Here is a 20,296-nt window from a genome sequence, read left to right as displayed (position 1 = left end):
AAATGCCACAAAACACAGTCCTGCCCAGGGATTAAACACTCCTGGGTGCTGTGCCTTTGCTGTCATTAACACCACCTTCTCCTTTCCCACAGGCCTTGCCTTATGTGTGTCTCCTCATTGCAATGCTCTTCTTCATCTATGCCATTATTGGCATGCAGGTAAAACATCTGGCTCTCCTTCTGCCCACACTCAGCCTGGGTTTGTTCAGGGAGCAGCTGGGTTAGGATGAGGCAAAAGGCTCTTCTTGTCTGGTGTCAGGGAAATTAGAAGTGGAGAAAAGGGCCACTTTTTGTACTCTTATTGTCATGTTTTAAGCTGAACGTGGCCCTGGGTGTACAAAGAGAACGGGCAGACACATCACCTGTGGGGATGAGCCTGTACCACTGCATTTCCAGCAGCAGGGTGGGTATCCCTGTCTCCCATGGGAAGACACACCCCTTCCCCTGGCTATGGACACATCAAGACACTGCACTTTTCTGAGAAGAAATCCTGAAGTTTTGTTGGCCTGGGATGGAGCTGCACTGTTGGAAAGGTCCTGTGTGAACACAAAGCACAGTAACCTGGTGTTTTCCCCCATTTGACCTCCACACCACTTTTTTATCTCCCTCTTCAGCACAGAAATTATTTTAGCTTTTGAGATCCCTCACACCAGGACGAATTACTTCCCTGCCTTTTTACTCTACTCCACTTGATCCACCTTTCCTGACAACACCCATGGGAGGATGTGCTTGGCCTGAATCCCTTCTGTTTCCCGTGGCAGGTATTTGGGAACATTGCATTAGATGATGAAACCTCCATTAATCGGCACAACAACTTCCGGACCTTCCTCCAAGCCCTGATGCTTCTGTTCAGGTAAGAGGAGGGTATAAAACACCATCTGACTTGCATGTGAGCAGGGAAAAAAGTCTCTGTTTGGCTGCTGAGCCTTGGGCATCCTCTGGGAAAGGGATTTGAGTAAAGCAGCCATCCCTGCTTCCTCCTCCTCGGGGGATCTGAGCCGACACATCATCATCTCCACAACGTGTCACCCAGGGCTGTGACACCCCCTGGCAGCTCAGGCAGAAGCTTAATATGGGACAGCTCCCCCTGTATAACTGATTGATGGGTTTCCTGCCATGAAGCTTGTTTTTTTTCTTTTTTTTTTTTTAAGTGAGAATCCCTTAAATTGGTCATTTTAACACTTCATCCACCAACCCCCCGCCTCTGCTTCGGAGTGCAAGTGTTTCCCTCTGGGTTCATTCTGCAAGGAAACAAAGCATTTTCGAATTAAAACCCAAGCAGTTAATTTTTCACTGAAGACTTTCATTTTCAGAACCTGTCAAAACTGAAGTTCGGGTCCTGCTCCAGCTCAGGGCAGTTTGGTGGGGGGATGTGGAGACCCCCCCCAGTTAACCCCAGCTCTGCAGATGATGTGGAGCTTGTAACTGGATCTCTTGCCTGGGATTTGGTTTCCATAGTTTCTGTGAAGCCAGATGGAAATGAAATTAGCCCTCTCTAGCTCAGAATAATCACTCAGCTCAAAGCCCTGCATTTTAATAAAACTGGATAATTACTCAGTCTCGTGGTCAGACCTCCTGGTCCCTTCACAGGCCACAGTGGGACTGAGGGGCAGCAGGATGGGGATGAGGAAGGAACCAGATTACTCTGATATGTGGAGATCCCCTGACATCCAAGCCATTGCAGGGGGTGGTTTATTTTGAGGACAAACCCTTTGGGACTCCAAAACTTTTCCTTTTGGCTGTTTTTTCTCAGCAGCAGAAGTTAGAGGGGGAGGAGGGAAATGATGAAAACACTCAGGAGACTGGCATGAAAAAGAGATTCATGGCACTACGACCAACCAGACCGTGCTGGAATTTATCTGCCTGATAAAGAAAATAAGAGACTCAAGTGGAGAAGCCTGATTTCATTTCCCATCATCTCCACTGGGTTTAGAGCCAGCACTAGGACAGAAGTGTTTGGCTGCTTCAAAAGAGAACAATCTAAACTCTGTTTACTTAGATTTGCACTGGACATGCTGAAATCAATCTGGTTTTATTCTCCATAAAAGCAATAAAGCTTTTAGCCTACCTCAGCCTGTCTGGCTTCTTTTACCCCCCTGTGATGGAAGGAAATGTTATTCTCCTTTCTTTCCACATCAGCAGGCTGGTAATTCAAATTCCCAGTGTAAATACAGTCTCTCCACCTGGACACAACCTTCACCTAATTAAGTCAGTTAATTAGGCACAGTAACACTGTGAGGTGGCTGCCCCTGGGGTCTGTAATGGGAAGGGGGTGGATAAACTCACTTCTGCCCTCCCATCCCCAGGAGTGCCACGGGGGAAGCCTGGCACGAGATCATGTTGTCCTGCTTGAGCAAGAGAGCCTGTGACCCCCTCTCTGGCCTCACCAAGAAGGAATGTGGCAGTGATTTTGCCTATTTCTACTTTGTGTCCTTCATCTTCCTCTGCTCCTTCCTGGTAAGTCGGTCCTGATCCCTCCCAAAGTTGGGGTGCTGTGGTGGATCCCCCCCAAACACTCCCCATCCCTTTACCTCCTCCTCCTCCCTAATTATAATTTATCCAACACCACAGACAGCTTTGCTAAACCCCATTTACCATCCTGGTGATAAAATCCCTTTAATCCCCAAAGAGATCATTTAGTCATTAGTTTAAAGGGAAGGGATTTATCTTTCTTCTCACAGGGGGGGTCTAATATCTGGAATTAAGCACTAATCGGTTTTGTCTTGATTTGTAACACGGGCCTTTGAAGAAGGGGACTGGGGAGGGCAGGGTGAGAATGGCTGAGACAACACCAGTTCAGAAGCTCTTGCTGGGAGCATCACACTCATTTGATGCTCTGTGTTCTGTTTTGTTGGTCAAAGAAATGCAATAACCATTTGCTGCTGCCAGAAAAGCTTTTAGCCATGGAAGTGTTCAGCGCCTGGGTCGTGCCCGTGCTTTAAGAGGTGCTTTAAGAGGTGCCAGTGCCCTCCCTGAGCACTGGCACATCCACAAACATCCCTCTGCCCCCTCTCCAGCACCACTGGGGACAGAGGAATGGAAAACCCAGGGCAGGGACCCAATTAAGCCTCAAGCAGGAAGAGATGAAGGCTCTGAAATGAACCCAAAAGCAGCGGCTGGAGCTGCCACAGGTTTGCTCTCCAACAGCAGATTGGCTGCTTTGTGCAGCTAATCCTGCTCTCCTCAGAACCCTTCCACCAGGAAAAGGAGCTCCACGGGGCAGTTTGATGCTGGGTGTAGACACACCAACCTCAATGGCCCCTGCTGGCATCCTCTGTCCCACTGCTGTTGCTCCTTTGACACCCCGTGGATTATTTCTTCTGAGGAGTTCAAAAAAACCCAGAGCCCTGAAAGCTTACACGAAGTTAATGCTCCACTCAGTGACTCCTTCAGCACTCCTGAGTTTTAAAACCAGGGTTTTTCCCTTGTGCAAATCCCTAACCCGACATCAGACGTTCTCAGTGTTATTTTCAAGCTTTTTATTTAAAAAAAAAAAACCAACAACAAACATCACATCCCCCCAGAGCCCTCCCTGGCTGGATCAGCCATCTCAGCCAAAATGTAGCAGCAGAACTGGAGCTGTGCAAAAGCAGCTCTGTCCCTGGGTCAGAGCTCCTGGAAAACCCCCTGGAAACTGGACCAGGAGAGGGGGGAGCCCTTGTGAGCAGCAAAAGTTCCAAAAATAGGCAGTGGGAAGCCAAGCAGCTGGATTGGGCTGTAACTCATTCCTTAAAATGCATTCAGCACTTGACCATGTGGTTCCCCACAAGCTTTGCAGAGCCCCAGCCTTGCCAGGAGAGCACTTTTTTCTATGGTTTGCTCAATGTTATGCCATAGATTGAGGGGAAATTGGATAATGTATTTGGTTTCCAGTGGTGTTTCTGGCTCTGTGTGGACGTGCAGCTTGACATAATTTCCCCCCTGTAACTTGAGGGAGAGGAAAAAAAGATAAATTGAAATCCACGTTGAAAAATATCAATTGAAATCTATTACGAAAAACATAAATTGAAAGCTAAGAATATAAGGAAAACATCAATTGAAATTTATAGTGAAAATATGAATTGGAAGTTAAGAATGTCCAGGAACTTTAGAAACAGCTCCAGGCAGGGAAGGGGGAACTGTACCGAGCCATGGCTGGAGCTGGGAACACTGGGAAGGGATTTGGGATCAAGGGGCAAACTCTGAGAAGTTCTGCTGCCTCGGGATGCTCTGGGGACACTGTGCCATGTGGGAGGTACCTGCAGGGCAGGAGTGAGCAGGGTGAGAATGGCTGAGACAACACCAGTTCAGAAGCTCTTGCTGGGAGCATCACACTGAGCATCACACTGATCCAGCTGGAGTTCTTGCAGCCTTTGAGCAGCTTATTCAGAGCTGGTTTGGGCATCCCCATCCCTGCATGGGGACTCCAAGATGCTGGGGCTTGTCTGGGCCGTGGCACAGGGGCACAAACACCCAGGGAGGGGGGACACGAAGGACCATCGTGGCTGCCCAAAGCCACCAGAGCTGTTTGATGGTGTTGGAGCTGATGGGCCTCACACAGGAGTGAATTCACACACTGCAGGGGCAGGAGCCTTGCTGGGGGTCTGAAAACACCAGAGGAAGTTCAACAAGTGCCACATTCTGCCCCTGGGATGGGGCAGCCCTGGATGTGCTGACAGAGTGGGAATGAGAGGCTGGAAAGCAGTGCTGGGAAAGGGCCCTGGGGGTTGTGGTCAGTGGCCAGTTGGCCCTGAGTCAGCAGTGCCCTGGCAGCCAGGAGGGTCAAACATGTCCTGGGGGCACCAGGGAGGGGATTGTCCCCTCTGCTCTGCCCTGGGGCGGCCTCACCTCAATATTGGGGCAGTTTGGGGGGACACAATGGAGGGAAGGGATTGAGCCATTGGAGAGTGTCCAAAGGAGACAACGAGGATGGGGAAGGGCCTTGATTTGAAGCCGTGGGAGGACACTGAGGGCACTTGGGGTGTTCAGCTGGAGAAGAGGAGACTGAAGGCAGAGCTCATGGCAGCTCCAGCTTCCTGGGGAGGGGCAGAGGAGGGGCAGGGACTGAGCTCTGCTCTGGGGGGACCAGGGACAGCACCCAGGGAATGGCTGGAGCTGTGTCAGGGCAGGCTCAGGTTGGATCTCAGGCAAAGGTTCTTCCCCCAGAGGCTGGTTGGGCACTGCCCAGGCTCCCCAGGGCAGTGGGCACAGCCCCAAGGCTGCCAGAACTCCAGGAGGGTTTGGATGATCCTCTGGGGCACAGGGTGTGACCCTTGGGGATGGGCCTGTGCAGGGCTGAGGGTTGGACTGGATGATCCTTGTGGGTCCCTTCCAACTCAGCACATTCTGTGACTCTGTGAAAATACATGGGCTAAAGCTCTGGGGAGTGTCTGATCAGCCTTTGGTGCTGATGTGGTGATTCATTACAGACTGAGCTCGTCTGTACTGGTGCATCCCAGCAAGGGCCAAGACCCCTCCTCCCTCCAGATCACACAGGGATATGAATTCTTTTAAACTGCACAGAGCCCAAATTCCACTGCCTGATTTTCTTTTAATGACATCCATATTCAGTTTAATTGTGCCCCACATTGAGTTTAATTGTGCTGACAGGCTGCTTGGCCACAACCCTCCCTGCCCAGCACGGCACTGACAGCAGCAGCTCAGCCTCCCTGCAGAAGACAGGAGAGAGGCAGAAAGGAGCCTTGTGCCCATCAGGTCTTTTTATCTGGCCCAGGAGCATCTCTTCCCTCCTGCCTTCCCACTCTGCTGGCTGCAGCTTGATCTTTTCCCGTTAAAAATCCTCGTGATTCTTCCCTTGGCTTTAATAAAAGCACAACTTTTCTATGCCAGAGGTGTTTGCCAGGCTCTGGGTTAGTGGCCAGCAGGGACAGGAGCACTCTGTGTGTCCTGCTGCTCAGCTTTCTGGGGATCTTGGAAGGTTTCAATTGTTATGAGGCTAAAATAGCACATTTAGGCTGAAGAAGGGGTTTTCTTCTGGCCGTTCTGGTCTTGATGTGGAAGTGCTGGAAGAGTTCCCATGTCTGGTTGGAGAAGCAGCTGCTGCAGCCCCTGTGCTGCTCTGGGCTGGGGTGAGGGAGGGGCAGGGAGAGGGGCAGGGAGAGGGGCCGACCCCTCAGGGCTCTGGGGTGGGTCACACTGGAGGGCAGCACCAGGACTGGGACCTGGAAAAGCACCCGCAGCCAAAGTCCTTGGCAAAGGGGCCTGCAGTGTGTGCAGGGGGGGAGCAGCAGCAGCAGCACCCCAAGGACCCAGGGCTCTGTCTGGAGAGTTTATTCTCTGGGGTCAGGCTGCTTCTTGAAGGAAGTACACATCCAGTTAAGGGAATCATGCCTGCTCCCCTTCCAGCTTTTCCTTTTCCTTTTTTTCTCCCCTTTCCTTTTTTCTCCCCTTTCCCCTTTCATTTTTTCTACCCTTTCCTTTTTCCTCCCTTTTCCCTCTCCTTTTTTTCTCCTTTTTCCCCTTTGGATTTTGGGGCTATCTCAAACCATGACACCCCCTTTTCCCTTTCCTTTTCTCTTCCCCTTTCCATTTTCTTCCCTTTCCCCTTTTCATTTTCTTCCCTTTCCCCTTTTAATTTTCTTCCCTTCCCCTTTCCCTTCTTCTTCCCTTCCCCCTTCCCTTCTTCTTCCCCTCCCCCTTCCCTTCTTTTTCCCTTCTTCTGCCCTTCTCCCTTCCCTTCTTCTTTCCTTCCCCCTTCCCTTCTTCTTCCCTTCTCTCTTTTCCTTCTCCCTCCCTTCTCTCCTTCTCTTTTCTTTCCTCCCTTCTCCCCTTTCCCTTTTCTCTTTTCTCTTTCCCCTTTCCCTTTCCTTTTTCTTCCCTTCCCTTCCCCCTTCCCTTCTCCCTTCCCTGACTGCATTCCTGCTCCCTCTCTGCAGATGTTGAACCTGTTTGTGGCTGTGATCATGGACAACTTTGAATACCTGACAAGGGACTCCTCCATCCTGGGCCCTCACCACTTGGACGAGTTTGTCCGGGTGTGGGCCGAGTACGACCCCGCTGCCTGGTACGTACACACTGACCCTGCTGGGGGACAGACGGACACACTGGGGTGTAAATATTGTACCTGGACACACACAGAGCCTCTTTTAAGGAGGTACAGCTCCAGAAGGAAAACAACTCCGAGGTGACACTGGGGGTAAAAGCTCCAACTGCAGCGGAGATGAACAAACCCGATGTCGTTAAAAGGGAGTTTCCTTCAAACAGACACAACCCCACCAAGCACGAGAGCAAAACCCACCCCCCTCCCCACACAGCCAAAAATTACCAGGGGAAATCCAAATTACCAAGTAGAAAAGCTGTTCATTCGTGGCCTTTGCTTTCTGCACCCCAGTTTGGAGATGAAACCACGCAGATCTCTGCGCTTGGAGGTGGTGGGGGAGGCTGTGCCCTGTCACCCCTCAGTTGTGCAGGGGTTCTCTAGCTGAGAACCACCTTAATGCTTTCCCAAACCCCGTGCAGATCCCTCAGGCCACGGCAGAGGATGTGTCACATCTGAGTCAAGTCCTGCAGGCTCCAACTCCATCACCTGCCTCTGCCCACCCACTCCCTCTGCCCACCCACTCCCCAGCAGGGTGTTCCTGCTGAAAACATGGCATTTTTTTAAAGCAGCCCTTTCTCATTAATCCCAACGTTTTTGCTCTTGGAAGCCCCCTTCTAATGACATCGAACTTTACGAGGCAGCTTTGATCTTCCAAATGATATTTCAGCTATTAGACTCACAGTTGAAACACGAGATGTGAAATAATCAGAAGGAAATGAGCCAAAGGTTGGAAAAATTTTCGGTTCCCAACGAGCCTCTGAGGAAACGTTCCTGATGTTTGGGTGTGTTCAAGGAGGGGATGGTTCCTGCACACAGGGGAGGGTTTAGTTTGGGGGTTTTCTCTCTTTGCTTTCCTTACTCAAAGGGAAAGTTTCACACCCGTGGCACAGGTCTGGGATGGATCCCAGAGTTAACAAAGAAAGGGTTTTAAGGAATTTTTTAAATTTGAGGGAATGGCCCTGACCTGTGACCACTTCTAGAGCGAGACTGGTTTAATATATTGCTTTTCTGCACTGCCCACAAGGAGCTGCTGCCCATCAGCCCTGGGGACTGTGGTATTCTCATTTCTAGATGTTCTGTCCCAGGTCACAGGAATTTCCTTGATATTCTGCACCCAGAGAATTTCCTTGATATTCTGCACCCAGAGAATTTGCCTGTTTGGAGACTTTTTTTTTTTAATTTAAACCTCTACTAATTTTTCTCCATTTGCCTCCCCATGAGCTACTTTGCAATGAATCTCCTCTGTGTTTTGAATTCTTCCAGCTCCTCCAATCTTTCCCCTCTTCTTTTTTTTTTCCCCCTTCAGCTGAGACAGATGCAGAAAAGTGTTTGTATAATCAGCAGCTCAAACTCCCTGCTAGCATGCAATTAAACTGCTTCAAAACCTCAGTTTAAATGATTTAGGGCAACTTTAAATGTAAACCTGCCCCAAAATGCCTGCTTTTCTCTGAGCTGTGGGTGATTTTAACCACCTCAAAGCCATCCCTACTCCCAGCCTGAATATCCTCCACATTTACTCACAGCTTGTCATCTCCAAGCAGGTTTTCACCAGCACGTGCTCTGGAACACAGACAATCCTTTGTGGGTATTTGGCAGGCACTAAATAGGGTTTTTTTTTTTCCTCCTTTTTTAAAATCCAATCCTGTCTCTTAATGAGACTGAAAACTTGGGAGTGCCTGTTTGCTCCTTAAAAAATAGCCTTGGCTCTGCTGAAGGTCTGTGGGAGGAGTAACACACCTGCAAGGGAAAAAAATGAGGATCAATGTGGGTTTTTTTTTTTTAATGTTTCTGCGTTCAGGAACTTTCCACCCATCAGAGGCACAAATATGAAGTTTACAGAGAGATTTCTCGCTCCATTAACTCCGAGCAGAGACTTCACATTCTGTGAGTCACTCAGGGGCCAAACCTTTTCACTTGCCGAGCTGTTAATGCAGAATATGTCATTTATTAACATCCAATTTTCTGCTTTTCTCTAACCTTGTTCCCTTTAATGCTCTGCTGGGACGTTATTGATGCTGGCAGAGTGTGAACAGTTCCACTGAAATCACTGACATTTTCAGAAGTGGGACTAAATTTCCCACAGTTTAAAAGCCCTTCGCAGTTTAAGGCCAGAATTAATCTTTTCATCATTCTGATCTAAGATCTTCCCAATCTTTCTGATCTCAGAGGGGTTTTTTTTCCCAACTTATATCATTCTGTGGTTTGATGATTCTGTGATTTGGGCTGAATTGGTCACTCACTGATCACCTCTCTCAATGTTTCCTCTTTGATTGTCCCCCCCAAAAAAGGGAATTACAGTATTTGTCCATCTTCCACAAAAGATGCTGCATGGTTAAAAAGCACAAGTGTTGTTATATTTTTGTTATACAGATAATATTTTAAACATAGACTTAATGCGTATTTACAGCTCTATTTTTCATATCACCTTTGGTTTTGTTACAAAATCCAACTTCCTGTTGACTTTTCTGGGGAAAAGCATTCAAAAGGAATTTTAAAAGGCATTTAGCAGCCATTTTTCCAGATGTGTCACACTCTGGAGGGGTAAGTATGGGGAAACTGTTGGATTTAGGGGTGGTAAAAGCCTTGGGCTCAAAGAAAAACAGAGAGAGAGAGAAATAAGGGAACTCAAGGTGGTTTGGGGGGGGCTGGGAGTTAATCAGGAAAGGAGTGAAAACACAGGATTTAAGGATGAACTTGGACAAAACAAAAGAAAATTGGATTTCTAAGAGCTTTAATTTGTTCAGTGTATATAAAGTGAGCACTTCATCTCTTTTAAACCTTCCCAGTGCCCACCCCTTAGAGATACTGGGAATACTGGTCTGGCCATCCCATTCCCAGGAGTTGTCCCAAAGAGGGAGATGCTGCTGGAAGCACCTTCAGTGGAGAGGAGGAGGTGCAGGGGCTGCCAAGGGAGAGCTTTCTCTTGGCTTCCTGGGATAAAAGGATGCTGAGGAAAATAAACAAAATCAGATTTGAACAAGAGGCTGTGGCTGCCCCAGCCCTGGAAGTGTCCAAGGCCAGGTTGGAGCAACCTGGGATCGTGGTAGGTTGGGGGGGGTGGAATGAGATGGGCTTTAAGGTCCCTTCCACCCCAAACCATTCCATGATTCCACGGACCTGGGAAAGAATCCCTGATTGTCCTCATTTTGTGCTTTCCAAGGCAAAACATCTGCTGGTTCTCAAGCCTTGCAGGAGCTCTCAGAGAGCTCAGGGAACGGGGCAGACGTCACTTCTACACCCTGACTTTACAAAATCGTTCCAAAACTGGAGGTAAAGTCAACTCAACTTCTTGACTCAGTTAAGCCAATATACTTTTTATAACCACATTTAGGCCTCCAGCCAAGACTTGTACAGTTCCATTTGCTCTGTTCCTGAATTAATAGTTTTGAGTGGCTTGGGAAGGCTTTGAATAGACCTTAATTTTTCCCTGTCCAGAAAAGCTGTAATATTGAAGGAGATATTCCAAAATATTCCAGCCTTCTTTATATGAAGCACCAAAATAAACACAGCGAAGCCAAATCATCTCAGTTTCCCTCAGAGGTAACTGGGAGGCTCAGCTCTTTTTGCCTGTGGTTTGGTTACTTGCAAAAGGTGAAGAAATCGAATCCTGCCGTTAAATTAGCTGGAAATATTGTTGGGAGTTAATGAGAATGACCAGAAAGCTACTGTGAGGTGTCTGATTCCACCTGCTGGGAACAATATTGGGATTTTCCCAGTGCCAACGGCCAAGTCGACCTTTGAGAGGAGGATTTCTGGGCTTGCAGCGAGTTGTTCAGTGGCCCTGAATCAGAGAACAGCCCTGCTGGGGTTGTGTGGGAGGGAACAGTGGAAGGGAAAGCTTCCCAAGCTCTTCTGAATCCCAGGAATAACCCATTAAGGAGGTTCTTTGGGTGCTTGCAGGCCCTGGGTTGGCTGGGGGGTGGCGAGGAGAGGCTGGAGGGAGATGCTCAGGCACAGGGAACTAAAACTTTAAATAAAGGGAACCAAAACACTGGTGACAAAGGGAACCAAAACATTAGTGACAAAGGGAACCAAAACATTAGTGACAAAGGGCACCAAGTGGTTGGAAAGCCCTGCACAGAAGAAAATCCAAGGATATAAAGTTTGGTGAGCAGCTGGAAGTTCTCTCTCTCTCTCTCTCTCTCTGTGATAAGTTGCTCCTTCCTCACAAGCCCAGTTTTTGCTGGACTAACCTTCCTTTACAGCACGTTCTGCCCTTCCAGCTCCTCCTGTTTTCCCGGGGAAAAGCTGATTGCTCCTGGTTTTTGCTGTCCTAACCTGTGACGTTTCCCTTCCAGTTGCCGGATTCATTATAAGGATATGTACAATTTGTTACGTGTAATTGCTCCACCCCTGGGCTTAGGAAAGAAGTGCCCTCATAGGGTGGCATACAAGGTTTGGAACTTCAGAGACTCCCTGAGGCATCTTTAGTCCTGGTTTTGTTTCCTTTTATCCCCCCCTCCGAGTGCAAATGCAGTAGAGAAAAGAAACTGTCCCATAACCAACCCCTTGCCTGAAAAAAGGAATGATTGACTGCCTCCTTTGTCCTCCATGCATCTCTTCCCTGTCTACTCCCACACCCCAGCTGGCTGGAGACAGGCAGCTTTATGAGACAGTGAACCCTCCAGCTCCCATCCTGAAGGTTCTGGGGGGAAGTGTTGGGGAAAAGCATCCCAGCACTTTATATATATATATATGTATATATATATTCACACCCCGGAGGGAAATGGCACCCCAAGGAGTGGCAATTCCACTTTGTCTGGGTTTTGTAGCATTGTCACTCCAGCTGAGTGACCAACCTTCCCTCTCCTGAGCCCAGAAGACATCGGATCTGGACAGTGGTTGCCTGGGCAGCACAGCAGGGTGGTTACCTGGGCTGGGGGGAAGTGAGGGATGAGCTTCTCACAGGTTGCCTTGGGGGCCAAATTATGTCTCCAAACTGGGATGGACACCCAGGGAAACCTCCTGTTCATGGCACAGGGAAGCTGTACCACGCCTGGGAGCTGAGGGGAGGGGAATTAAGGACAGGTCTGGCCAAGAAATCAGCCCAGGAGAAGGAGAAGCACAGGGGATCTCCTGCAGTGATGGAGAGCAGAGGATGAAGGAGGGTGGAAGCAGCCAGCAGGGATTTTCTCTTCCACATCAGCCCAGGTGTTTTCCACACCTGCCTGGGGATTAAGAGCTCCCAAGCTTTGCAGAGGAGGCAGGAGACCCCCCAGCCCCAGCCCAGGAGCAGGAGAGGAGCCAGGGGGAAGACATTGGCTCCAATTACAATTTGTGTCTCTCAGCAGCCTTTAAATGAGCTCTGGGCTATAAAAGCTGGGTGGTATTTTAACTGCATCAGTTACCAAGGACAGGAATAGATGTTTTTGGCTGGGTAGGTTCTCTCTTCCACCCCCTCCTCCTCATATAGGAATTGAGACCCATGTCAGGACACTGGGCTGATCTGCAGGTTCTGCCTCTGTAGCTGTCCTGCTTGGAAAAGGGGATTTATAGGGGTGCTTAGGTCTTGGTTGCCCTCCTGAGATAGAGGAGATGATAGTCCTGCTTTTCCAGGGGTTAAACTTTAATTAATAACATGCTGCAGTATCCTTGGGTCTCCTCAGCTGACAGGCAGCACAGATTTGCACATTATAATAAGCAGGCAGCTCGCTGGGAAAACCAAATCAGATTGTCAGAGTCATGTTCCCAATTTTAACACTTAGAAAAAGGTGAAGGAGGAGAATTCCTTGCTGCTTCTGCACCCCTTGGTTTTCAGGGCAGGGTTCTATTCCACCACCACCGTGTGCTGAAGGTAGATGACCTCAGTAATGAGGTGGGCTAAGGGCCTTTCCCCAAATCTCTGCCATTCCCAGCTCCTGGGACTGGGAACAGGACAGCTGCCCTTGGTGGTGGAGACAACCAGTTGTCTGGCCAAGAAATGAGCCCAGGAGAAGCACAGGGAATGTCCTGCAGTGATGGAGAGCAGAGGATGGAGGAGGGTGGAAGGAGCCAGCAGGGATTTTGATGAGAGAGGCTGGCTTGATGAGAGAGGGGCCCCACCGAATGAAAGGGAGAAAAATAGGTCCCCCTCCTGAAAATTGAGTGCTGGGCTCTGGTTTTGCCAAAGCTGAGCTCAGGCTGGAGCAGAAATCCCGGCTGGCTCAGGGTTGGCAGAGTCACACCCTGGGCGCGGCCGTCCCAGTCTGTCCCCGAGCAAACACACCAGGATTGGCTTTTTGCTTCCCTCCTAACCCACTGGCTCCCCTAAAAACCCCAAGTCCTCGTTCCCAGAAGGCAAGCTGCCCCTTTTATCCCAGAGCTGAGCGTGCTGGGAGCCCTGTCTCTCTCCCTGTCCCATAACTCTGCCTGCCAGCCCTCCCTGGCATGGTGAACTCCAGCCTCTGGATTGCCTGGGGTGGGGGGCGAGAAGGGGGAGCCTCCCCCAGCCCTCCAGCCAACCCCCAGCCCTCCCCACCGCCTGTCCCAGAGCAGAGCCATCAATCATTCCCCCGAGGGACCCCCGGGCTCTGCCGGGGGCTGTCCCTGCCGCCAGGAGCACACGTTGGGCGCTGAAACAACAGCAACGGAAGAAAACCTTCCTATTCACCCTCCTCTTCGTTTTGCTTCTGTTCTCCTGAGAAATCTGATTAACCAGATCTCTGTTCTCTTGTCTGCTTTCCCTTCTCTCTCTCTCCTCCTTTTCATTTGCTCCACTGTGTTGCCTTTTCCCCCACCCCCTTCCCCCTTTTTTTTCCTCCCCTTCTCCTCCTCCTCCACCCGGTCCGCTTTGATTCCCGTGTCCTGCTGTCGCCTCCCTCCCCGTGGCTCCCAGCGGTCGCATCAGTTACACAGACATGTATGAGATGCTGAGACACATGTCCCCACCTCTAGGCCTTGGAAAGAAATGCCCTGCTCGTGTTGCCTATAAGGTAGACCAACCTCCCCCCAACTCCTGCCAAACCACCAGCTTTTCGTGCCGTGGCTGAAGTGGCTGCCGGTTTTCTGTGCCATTGGTGTTGTTCTTCTGGACTTTTCTGGTGCTTCCTCTGCTTTTCCAAGCAGACTGGATTTTGGATCTTCTGCTTTTTATTATTTTTTTATATATATATTATTTTTGTAACCTTTTTCTGGTCTTCGAAACTATGGCACATCAGTTTGTCTTTCTAAGTACGTCTCTGCTCTCTCTCTCTCTCAGTGTTTCTTCTCTCTCATTCTGCTTCCATTTAGGCTAATTTTGGGAAAGGAGGGTGCTAACGAGCAAATTACCCCGCCAACAGATCCCCATTTATCTTCCTGCAGCTCTTTTGTCTCTCTGGCCCTTCAGTAGTATGTTGTTTGTTCCTCCTCTTAATTAGATTGGAGTAATTAGAGTAGGCAGTGCTGTAGGAGTGAACAAGCCATTAAACAGAGACAACGCCAGAAGGGCTCCTTAAACACCCTCGTGGAAGAAATTACTGTAACAGCAAACATTTCAGACAGTCAGATGAAGAAATCGCTCCAACTTATTGTCTGTTTGGGAGAAACTTTTTTTAATTGGACCACAAAAATGCTTTTCTGTCCCCGAAGTGCTGCCTGTCAGACACTGCCTGGGCGGGAACACAGTGGAAAGGGGGAGACACTTGGAGCCAAAGTTATGGAGCAGACCCAGTTCAGGCCGTGCAGCCCTCCCCAAAAACTCACAGGGTGGCTGGAAATTTGCATTTTGAGGGTGATTCTTTGGAAGCTTTTAGCATTGACCCTCCCAGTTTCAGAGGGGGATTATAACCATCTCACGTTGGTGGAATTGAGAATCCATCCAACTCAACAGGGCTTTTTTCACTGTTTCCATCATTCCACCACCACCAAATCCAGTCCCTGCACCCCACTGTGGTTGGTTCAATGGATCCAAATCCCAACAGCTCCTCCTGTGCTGTGTTTTTGAACTGTGACCACATAAAAATAGGACTTTTTTAAAAGAGGCTCAAGCTAAACCCAAATCTGGCTCTGCCTTTATGTAGCAGCAAGAATTCAGATACAGCTTCCTAAGAGATCCTCCCTCAGCGTGCTGGGATTTAAAATGAAAGGAAAATTAAACATACCCTTAAAATGAGGCAGCTGTGGCTTTTCTCTATTTCCTTTGATTTGTTTCTGGCCACTGAACTCAGCTGAAGGAACCCAACTAGATCAGGTTCCAGCTACTTCAGATCGATGAGTAGATACATGAACATCTGTCTGGAGACACCAGTTATCCACAGAAATCCAATTATTCAGCCCCTGGGAGCTTCCACTGACTTAGAATGGAGCTGAAAGCAGCAGGAGGTGTTTGCAGGTGGGCACCCAGCTCTGCTCTGTGGTACCAGAAACATAAAGTTCTCCTTATCCCCCCCCCCTCAAATCTTGTACAATTAAAAAAAAAACAAAAGAGGCTAAAAAGATCACGTGTTAAAATAGGCATTTTAAATAAGGGTTTGGGCTGGTTTTCAGTGTGGTGTCCCTGTTCTAAAGCACCAGAGCAGACAGACCCTTCCCCAGCCTCTGAGTTTCCTGCCATCTCATTTAATTTGTCTGATTTACAGAACAAATCCACAGAACTTTGGCTACATGGGAACAGATTCTTCTTAAAAGGCTTTTTTAAGGACATCTTTAATTTCTGCCCGTGGGTTGAAGTCAAACAGCTCAAACCCAGACTGAACACCACATTTCTCTGAGCTTGGAGAGGATCACATTCATTTTACACGTTACCAAAGAGCCCTGAACTACAGAAATACAAACTTCAGGCCAGACCAGAGTTTTCCCCAGGGTGTAAGGCTGCACTTTGGGCTGCCCCCTTCCTTCCAGCTGATGATAAAACCAAACCCTCATGGGGACACCGAGCTGGTTTTTGCTCCTTCCCTGCTCCACTTCCACGTGCAGCACATCCCTGGAGCCACGCTGGAGCATCAAGCCCTGGGACAACCACGGGTGGCTTGTGGCATCCCCTGCCCTGCCCCTGCCAGGTGCCCCCCACCAGTGTCACCCCTGTCCTCCTCCCACAGCTCAAGGGAGGCTTGGGGAGGGCAGTGCAGGGGCAGACCCTCCACCCAGAGCCAGCACAGGGACAGCAGTGCCACCAGCAGCCAGGGCTTTGTCTCTGCCCTGCTTTTCCTCTCTCCCTCTGAACCAAAAGGTTTTTACAAAAACCTCACTGTCCTGTCCAGCAAAAGCTCTTCTGCCCCACGTACCCACCCTTTTTCCTTCCATATCTTCTTTTCCCAGTGCTCTTTGAAGGTTTTGTGTGTTTTCCCTCCCTGTCTTCGTCCGTGTTGCCTTCTCAGTCCGTGCACACCGTGGTTTTGGTTGGATTTTTCCCCCCTTGGCAGCCTCCTTGGCTGCTTTCCTTCCTTTCTGCTGTTTTCTGGCTCCCCTTTCTCAACTGTTCTCCTTGGTCAGCCTGACCAGCCGCTGCAGTTCCGTGGGCTTGGCTTGCTGCTTGCTGGAGGTGCATGGCTGGGATGCTCTGGATGTGCTTCTCGGGCACCAGGAGAGCTCTATCCTGCACTGGGGTGGGGGAAAAAGGGTGAAGGGACTCAGATTGCTGTGTTCTGTTCCTGGCCACTCACTACAAGAAGGACACTGAGGGGCTGGAGCGTGTCTAGGGAAGGGTCTGGAGCAGCAGGAGCAGCTGAGGGAGCTGGGGGGGCTCAGCCTGGAGAAAAGGAGGCTCAGGGGGGACCTTCTGGCTCTGCAACTCCCTGACAGGAGGGGGGAGCCAGAAAGAGTCTTTTTTCCAGTTAACAAGGGACAGGAGGAGAGGAAACAGCCTCAAGTTGTTCCAGGGGAGGTTCAGGTTGGACATCAGGAAAAATTTCTTAGCCAAAAGGCTTGTCAAGCACTGGCACAGCAGCCCCACTCAGCCCCATCCCTGGAGGGATTTAAAAACCTTACAGGTGTAGATGTGGCACTGGGGGACATGGCTTAGGGGTGGCTTGGCAGTGCTGGGTCAGGGGTTGGACTCAATGATCTTAGAGCTCTCCATCCTAAAGGATTCTGTGATTCTGTGAATTTAAAAGTCTCTTCTACCCAGTCAGATGGAAAGAGGGAAAAAACCTACTCTGACTTCACTCTGGTGTCTTGAGATTTGCTCGTTTGCCCATTTTCAGATGAGGGTGTTTTTTCCCCCCTTTTACACTCATGTTTGAGACTTTGAGGCCTCTCAGACAGACTCAGCTTGTCAGAGAGAAGGCTCCAGGGGTTTGTGTGCCCTCAGGAGTAGCAGGGAGAGCAGATGGCAGCCAGCTCTGCTGTCACCTGGAATGACTCCAGCCTTGGCACCACAGAGCCTCTTCCTTCTCTTTTGGGAGACTGAAAAGCCCACGAGGCCACAGAATCTCTCTGGCACTGCAGTGCCATCAAGATCCAGGTATTTCCAGGAGGGGGGTTGGAGGATGGGTTTTTTGAGAGCCTGGAGTGACAGTCTTTGGAATGGTGTGGTGCTAGGAGAGGGAATGACCCAACCCTTGCCCCTCTGCTCTTCAGGGTCCTCTTCTTGCCAGGAGAGGACGACACTGCCAGCAGACACATCTCCCCCTCTGTCCAAGTGCAGCTCCAGGTGAAGCCCTGGTGGGGCTGCAGGGCAGTGCTGGCACAGCCCAACAGGGCTCTTGGCTTTGTTTTGGGGTTCTCTTGGTGCTGTCAAACGTGGCTTTGCACACCCTGTTCCAGGAGTGATTCATTGCAGGGATTAGGAGGGCTCTGCTTATCCCTTCAGCACCTCCTGACACGGCCAAGGCTCCAGGGCTGATCCCCCAGTGTGGGCAGCAGGGCAGGGGGGATTCTGCCCCTCTGCCCCCTCAGCTGAGACCCCCCTGCAGAGCTGCCTCCAGCCCTGGGGAACAGCACAGCAAGGACATGGAACTGCTGGAGAGAGGCCAGAGGAGGCACCAAGAGGATCAGAGGGCTGGAGCAGCTCTGCTGGGAGGAAAGGCTGGGAGAGCTGGGATTGTTTAGCCTGGAGAAGGGAAGGCTCCAGGGAGACCTGAGAGCCCCTTCCAGTGCCTGAAGGAGCTCCAGGAGAGCTGGAGAGGGACTTGGGACAAGGGATGGAGGGACAGGACACAGGGAATGGCTTCCCACTGCCAGAGGGCAGGGCTAGATGGGATATTGGGAAGGAATTGTTGGTTGTGAGGGCAGTGAGGTCCTGGCACAGGTTGCCCAGAGAAGTTGTGGCTGCCCCTGGATGTGTCCAAGGCCAGGTTGGACAGGGCTTGGAGCAACCTGGGCTGGTGGAAGGTGTCCCTGCCCATGGCAGGGGGTAGAATGAGAGAAGTTGTGGCTGCCCCTGGATGTGTCCAAGGCCAGGCTGGACAGGGCTTGGAGCAACCTGGGCTGGTGGAAGGTGTCCCTGCCCATGGCAGGGGGTAGAATGAGAGGAGCTTTAAGGTCCCTCCCAACCCAAACCAGTCTGTGATTCTGTGGGGAGATCTCAAAGCTGGACTGGCTCCTCACTCACCCCAGGATGCAGCAGGAGGGAAGAAAGCCCATGAGCAGCCTCTCTGAAGCCGAGAGAAGAGTTAAATGAGAGCAGAATAATTACAACTAGGTCGGGGTGAATTATTCATAGCCAATAATTTATTCACCAAACTCAGCCTCATTTCCCACAGCAGCTCTCTCACTGTCCCGAATTTATTCACGTCTGGGGATCGTTCCCAGGGCAGTTCTTGTCCCAGAGGCTGCTCAGGAGCTGCTGATGGGGGTGCTCTTAATAATTCAAATCCGTCGGGGTGCCAGCCACTTTTCCAGGCATTCCTAGCTCAGTGTTCTCCTCTTCCTGCTGGTGTTGGAGAAATATGTCAGTGAATAGAATTTAGGGTGCAGATACTTCTCTTCAGTGCTGCTTTCTGTGTCAGCAGGAGATTTTTTTTATCCCAGCTTTTGACACCGGGATGAATTTCCCCTGCATTTCCTGCTCGGACATTGCCCGAGAAGTTTCTGAGCAGAAGAACCGCAAAAAAAAAAAAAAAAAAAAAAGGGGGGGGCATTTATCGTATCGGTTGACACAAAGGTTTTGGTGCCTCGTTAGCGACGTGTTTGTTTATTGGCAATTAAATCCCTCCCGGGAGCCGGGGGGGGGGGATGTCTGGAGCCTCCTGACCGCGCCGGGAACCCGAGCGGAGCCTCCGCTCCTCGGTTCCCTCGTTATCTGCTCACAGTTAATTAGGAGGCTCCGGAGACAAGATCCCAGCTCCCGCCTCTGGGGCCCTCTCCCGCAGAATTAACGAGCTCGGCAGGGGGAGGATTCCAAATCCTGCTAATTAAAGCCGAGGGCTGCAGGAGGGTTCCCCACGCGCGGCGGAGCGGGGACTCCACCTGGTGCCCGCGGCTCCGGGGAGGAAATCGGCTGGGACCCCCCCAAATCAGCCCTGACCCCCCAAAATCGGCTGGGACGCGCCCCCGGCACCACCCCCAGAATCAGCTGGGACCTGCAAGACCCCCAGAATCGGCTGGGACCCCCAAAATCAGCCCTAACTCCCCCTCCCCCCGAAAATCCCCCTTGCTCTGTCAGACCCCCCAGAATAACCCTGGGATCCTCCCCCCCCGGACCCCTTTGGACCCTGCAGGACCCCCAAAATCAGCCCTGAACCCCCCCGTTGCTCTTCAGGACCCCCAGAATCGGTGGGACCCCCTCCAAAACCCCCTCATTGCTCTGTGGGACTCCCAAAATCATCTGGGGCACCCAAAACCAGCCCTGACACCCCAAAATCGGCAGGGACCCCCCTGGCACCACCCCTTGCTCTGCAGGACCCCCAAAATCCTCCTTGCTCTGCCAGACCCCCTAAAATCAGCTGGGACTCCCCCCCCAATCCTGCAGGACCCCCAAAATCAGCCCTGAACTCCCCCCTTGCTCTGCAGGACCCCCCAAATCAGCCCTGAACCCCCAAAATCAGCTGGGACCCCCAAAGTCAGCCCTGACCCCCCAAAATCGGCTGGGACCCCCCTGGCACCACCCCTTGCTCTGCAGGACCCCCCAAATCAGCCCTGAACCCCCAAAATCAGCTGGGACCCCCAAAATCCTCCTTGCTCTGTCAGACCCCCTAATCAGCCTGAGACACCCCTCAACCCCCCCAAAATCAGCCCCGAACCCCCTCCTTGCTCTGCAGGACCCCCAAAATCCTCCTTGCTCTGCCAGAACCCCTAAAATCAGCTGGGACTCCCCCCCCAACCCTGCAGGACCCCCAAAATCCTCCTTGCTCTGCCAGAACCCCTAAAATCAGCTGGGACTCCCCCCCCAACCCTGCAGGACCCCCAAAATCCTCCTTGC

General features: G+C 50.9%; 1 protein-coding gene across 17 annotated transcripts in view; it reads left to right on the top strand.

The window, feature by feature from the left end:
* The window catches only part of LOC108504370 (voltage-dependent N-type calcium channel subunit alpha-1B-like), a 301,566-nt gene that overhangs the window by 270,178 nt on the left and 11,092 nt on the right, over nt 1–20,296 (top strand). For 10 of the 17 annotated variants that reach the window (XM_017829229.1, XM_017829232.1, XM_017829231.1 and 7 more), the window contains 5 exons: nt 93–158; nt 761–852; nt 2,306–2,456; nt 6,875–7,002; nt 13,853–13,949. In XM_017829229.1, the coding sequence (XP_017684718.1) occupies nt 93–158; nt 761–852; nt 2,306–2,456; nt 6,875–7,002; nt 13,853–13,949 (534 nt within the window). Of the gene's footprint in view, nt 1–92; nt 159–760; nt 853–2,305; nt 2,457–6,874; nt 7,003–11,336; nt 11,434–13,852; nt 13,950–20,296 lie in introns of those variants that run through there. The other 7 variants (XM_017829234.1, XM_017829233.1, XM_017829230.1 and 4 more) reach the window with 2 other exon arrangements.

The sequence above is a fragment of the Lepidothrix coronata genome, unplaced genomic scaffold (genome assembly GCF_001604755.1).
Source record: "Lepidothrix coronata isolate B3197 unplaced genomic scaffold, Lepidothrix_coronata-1.0 Scaffold160, whole genome shotgun sequence".
NCBI classification, from domain to species: Eukaryota; Metazoa; Chordata; class Aves; order Passeriformes; family Pipridae; genus Lepidothrix; species Lepidothrix coronata.
This window is presented reverse-complemented; position numbering and strand designations above follow the sequence as displayed.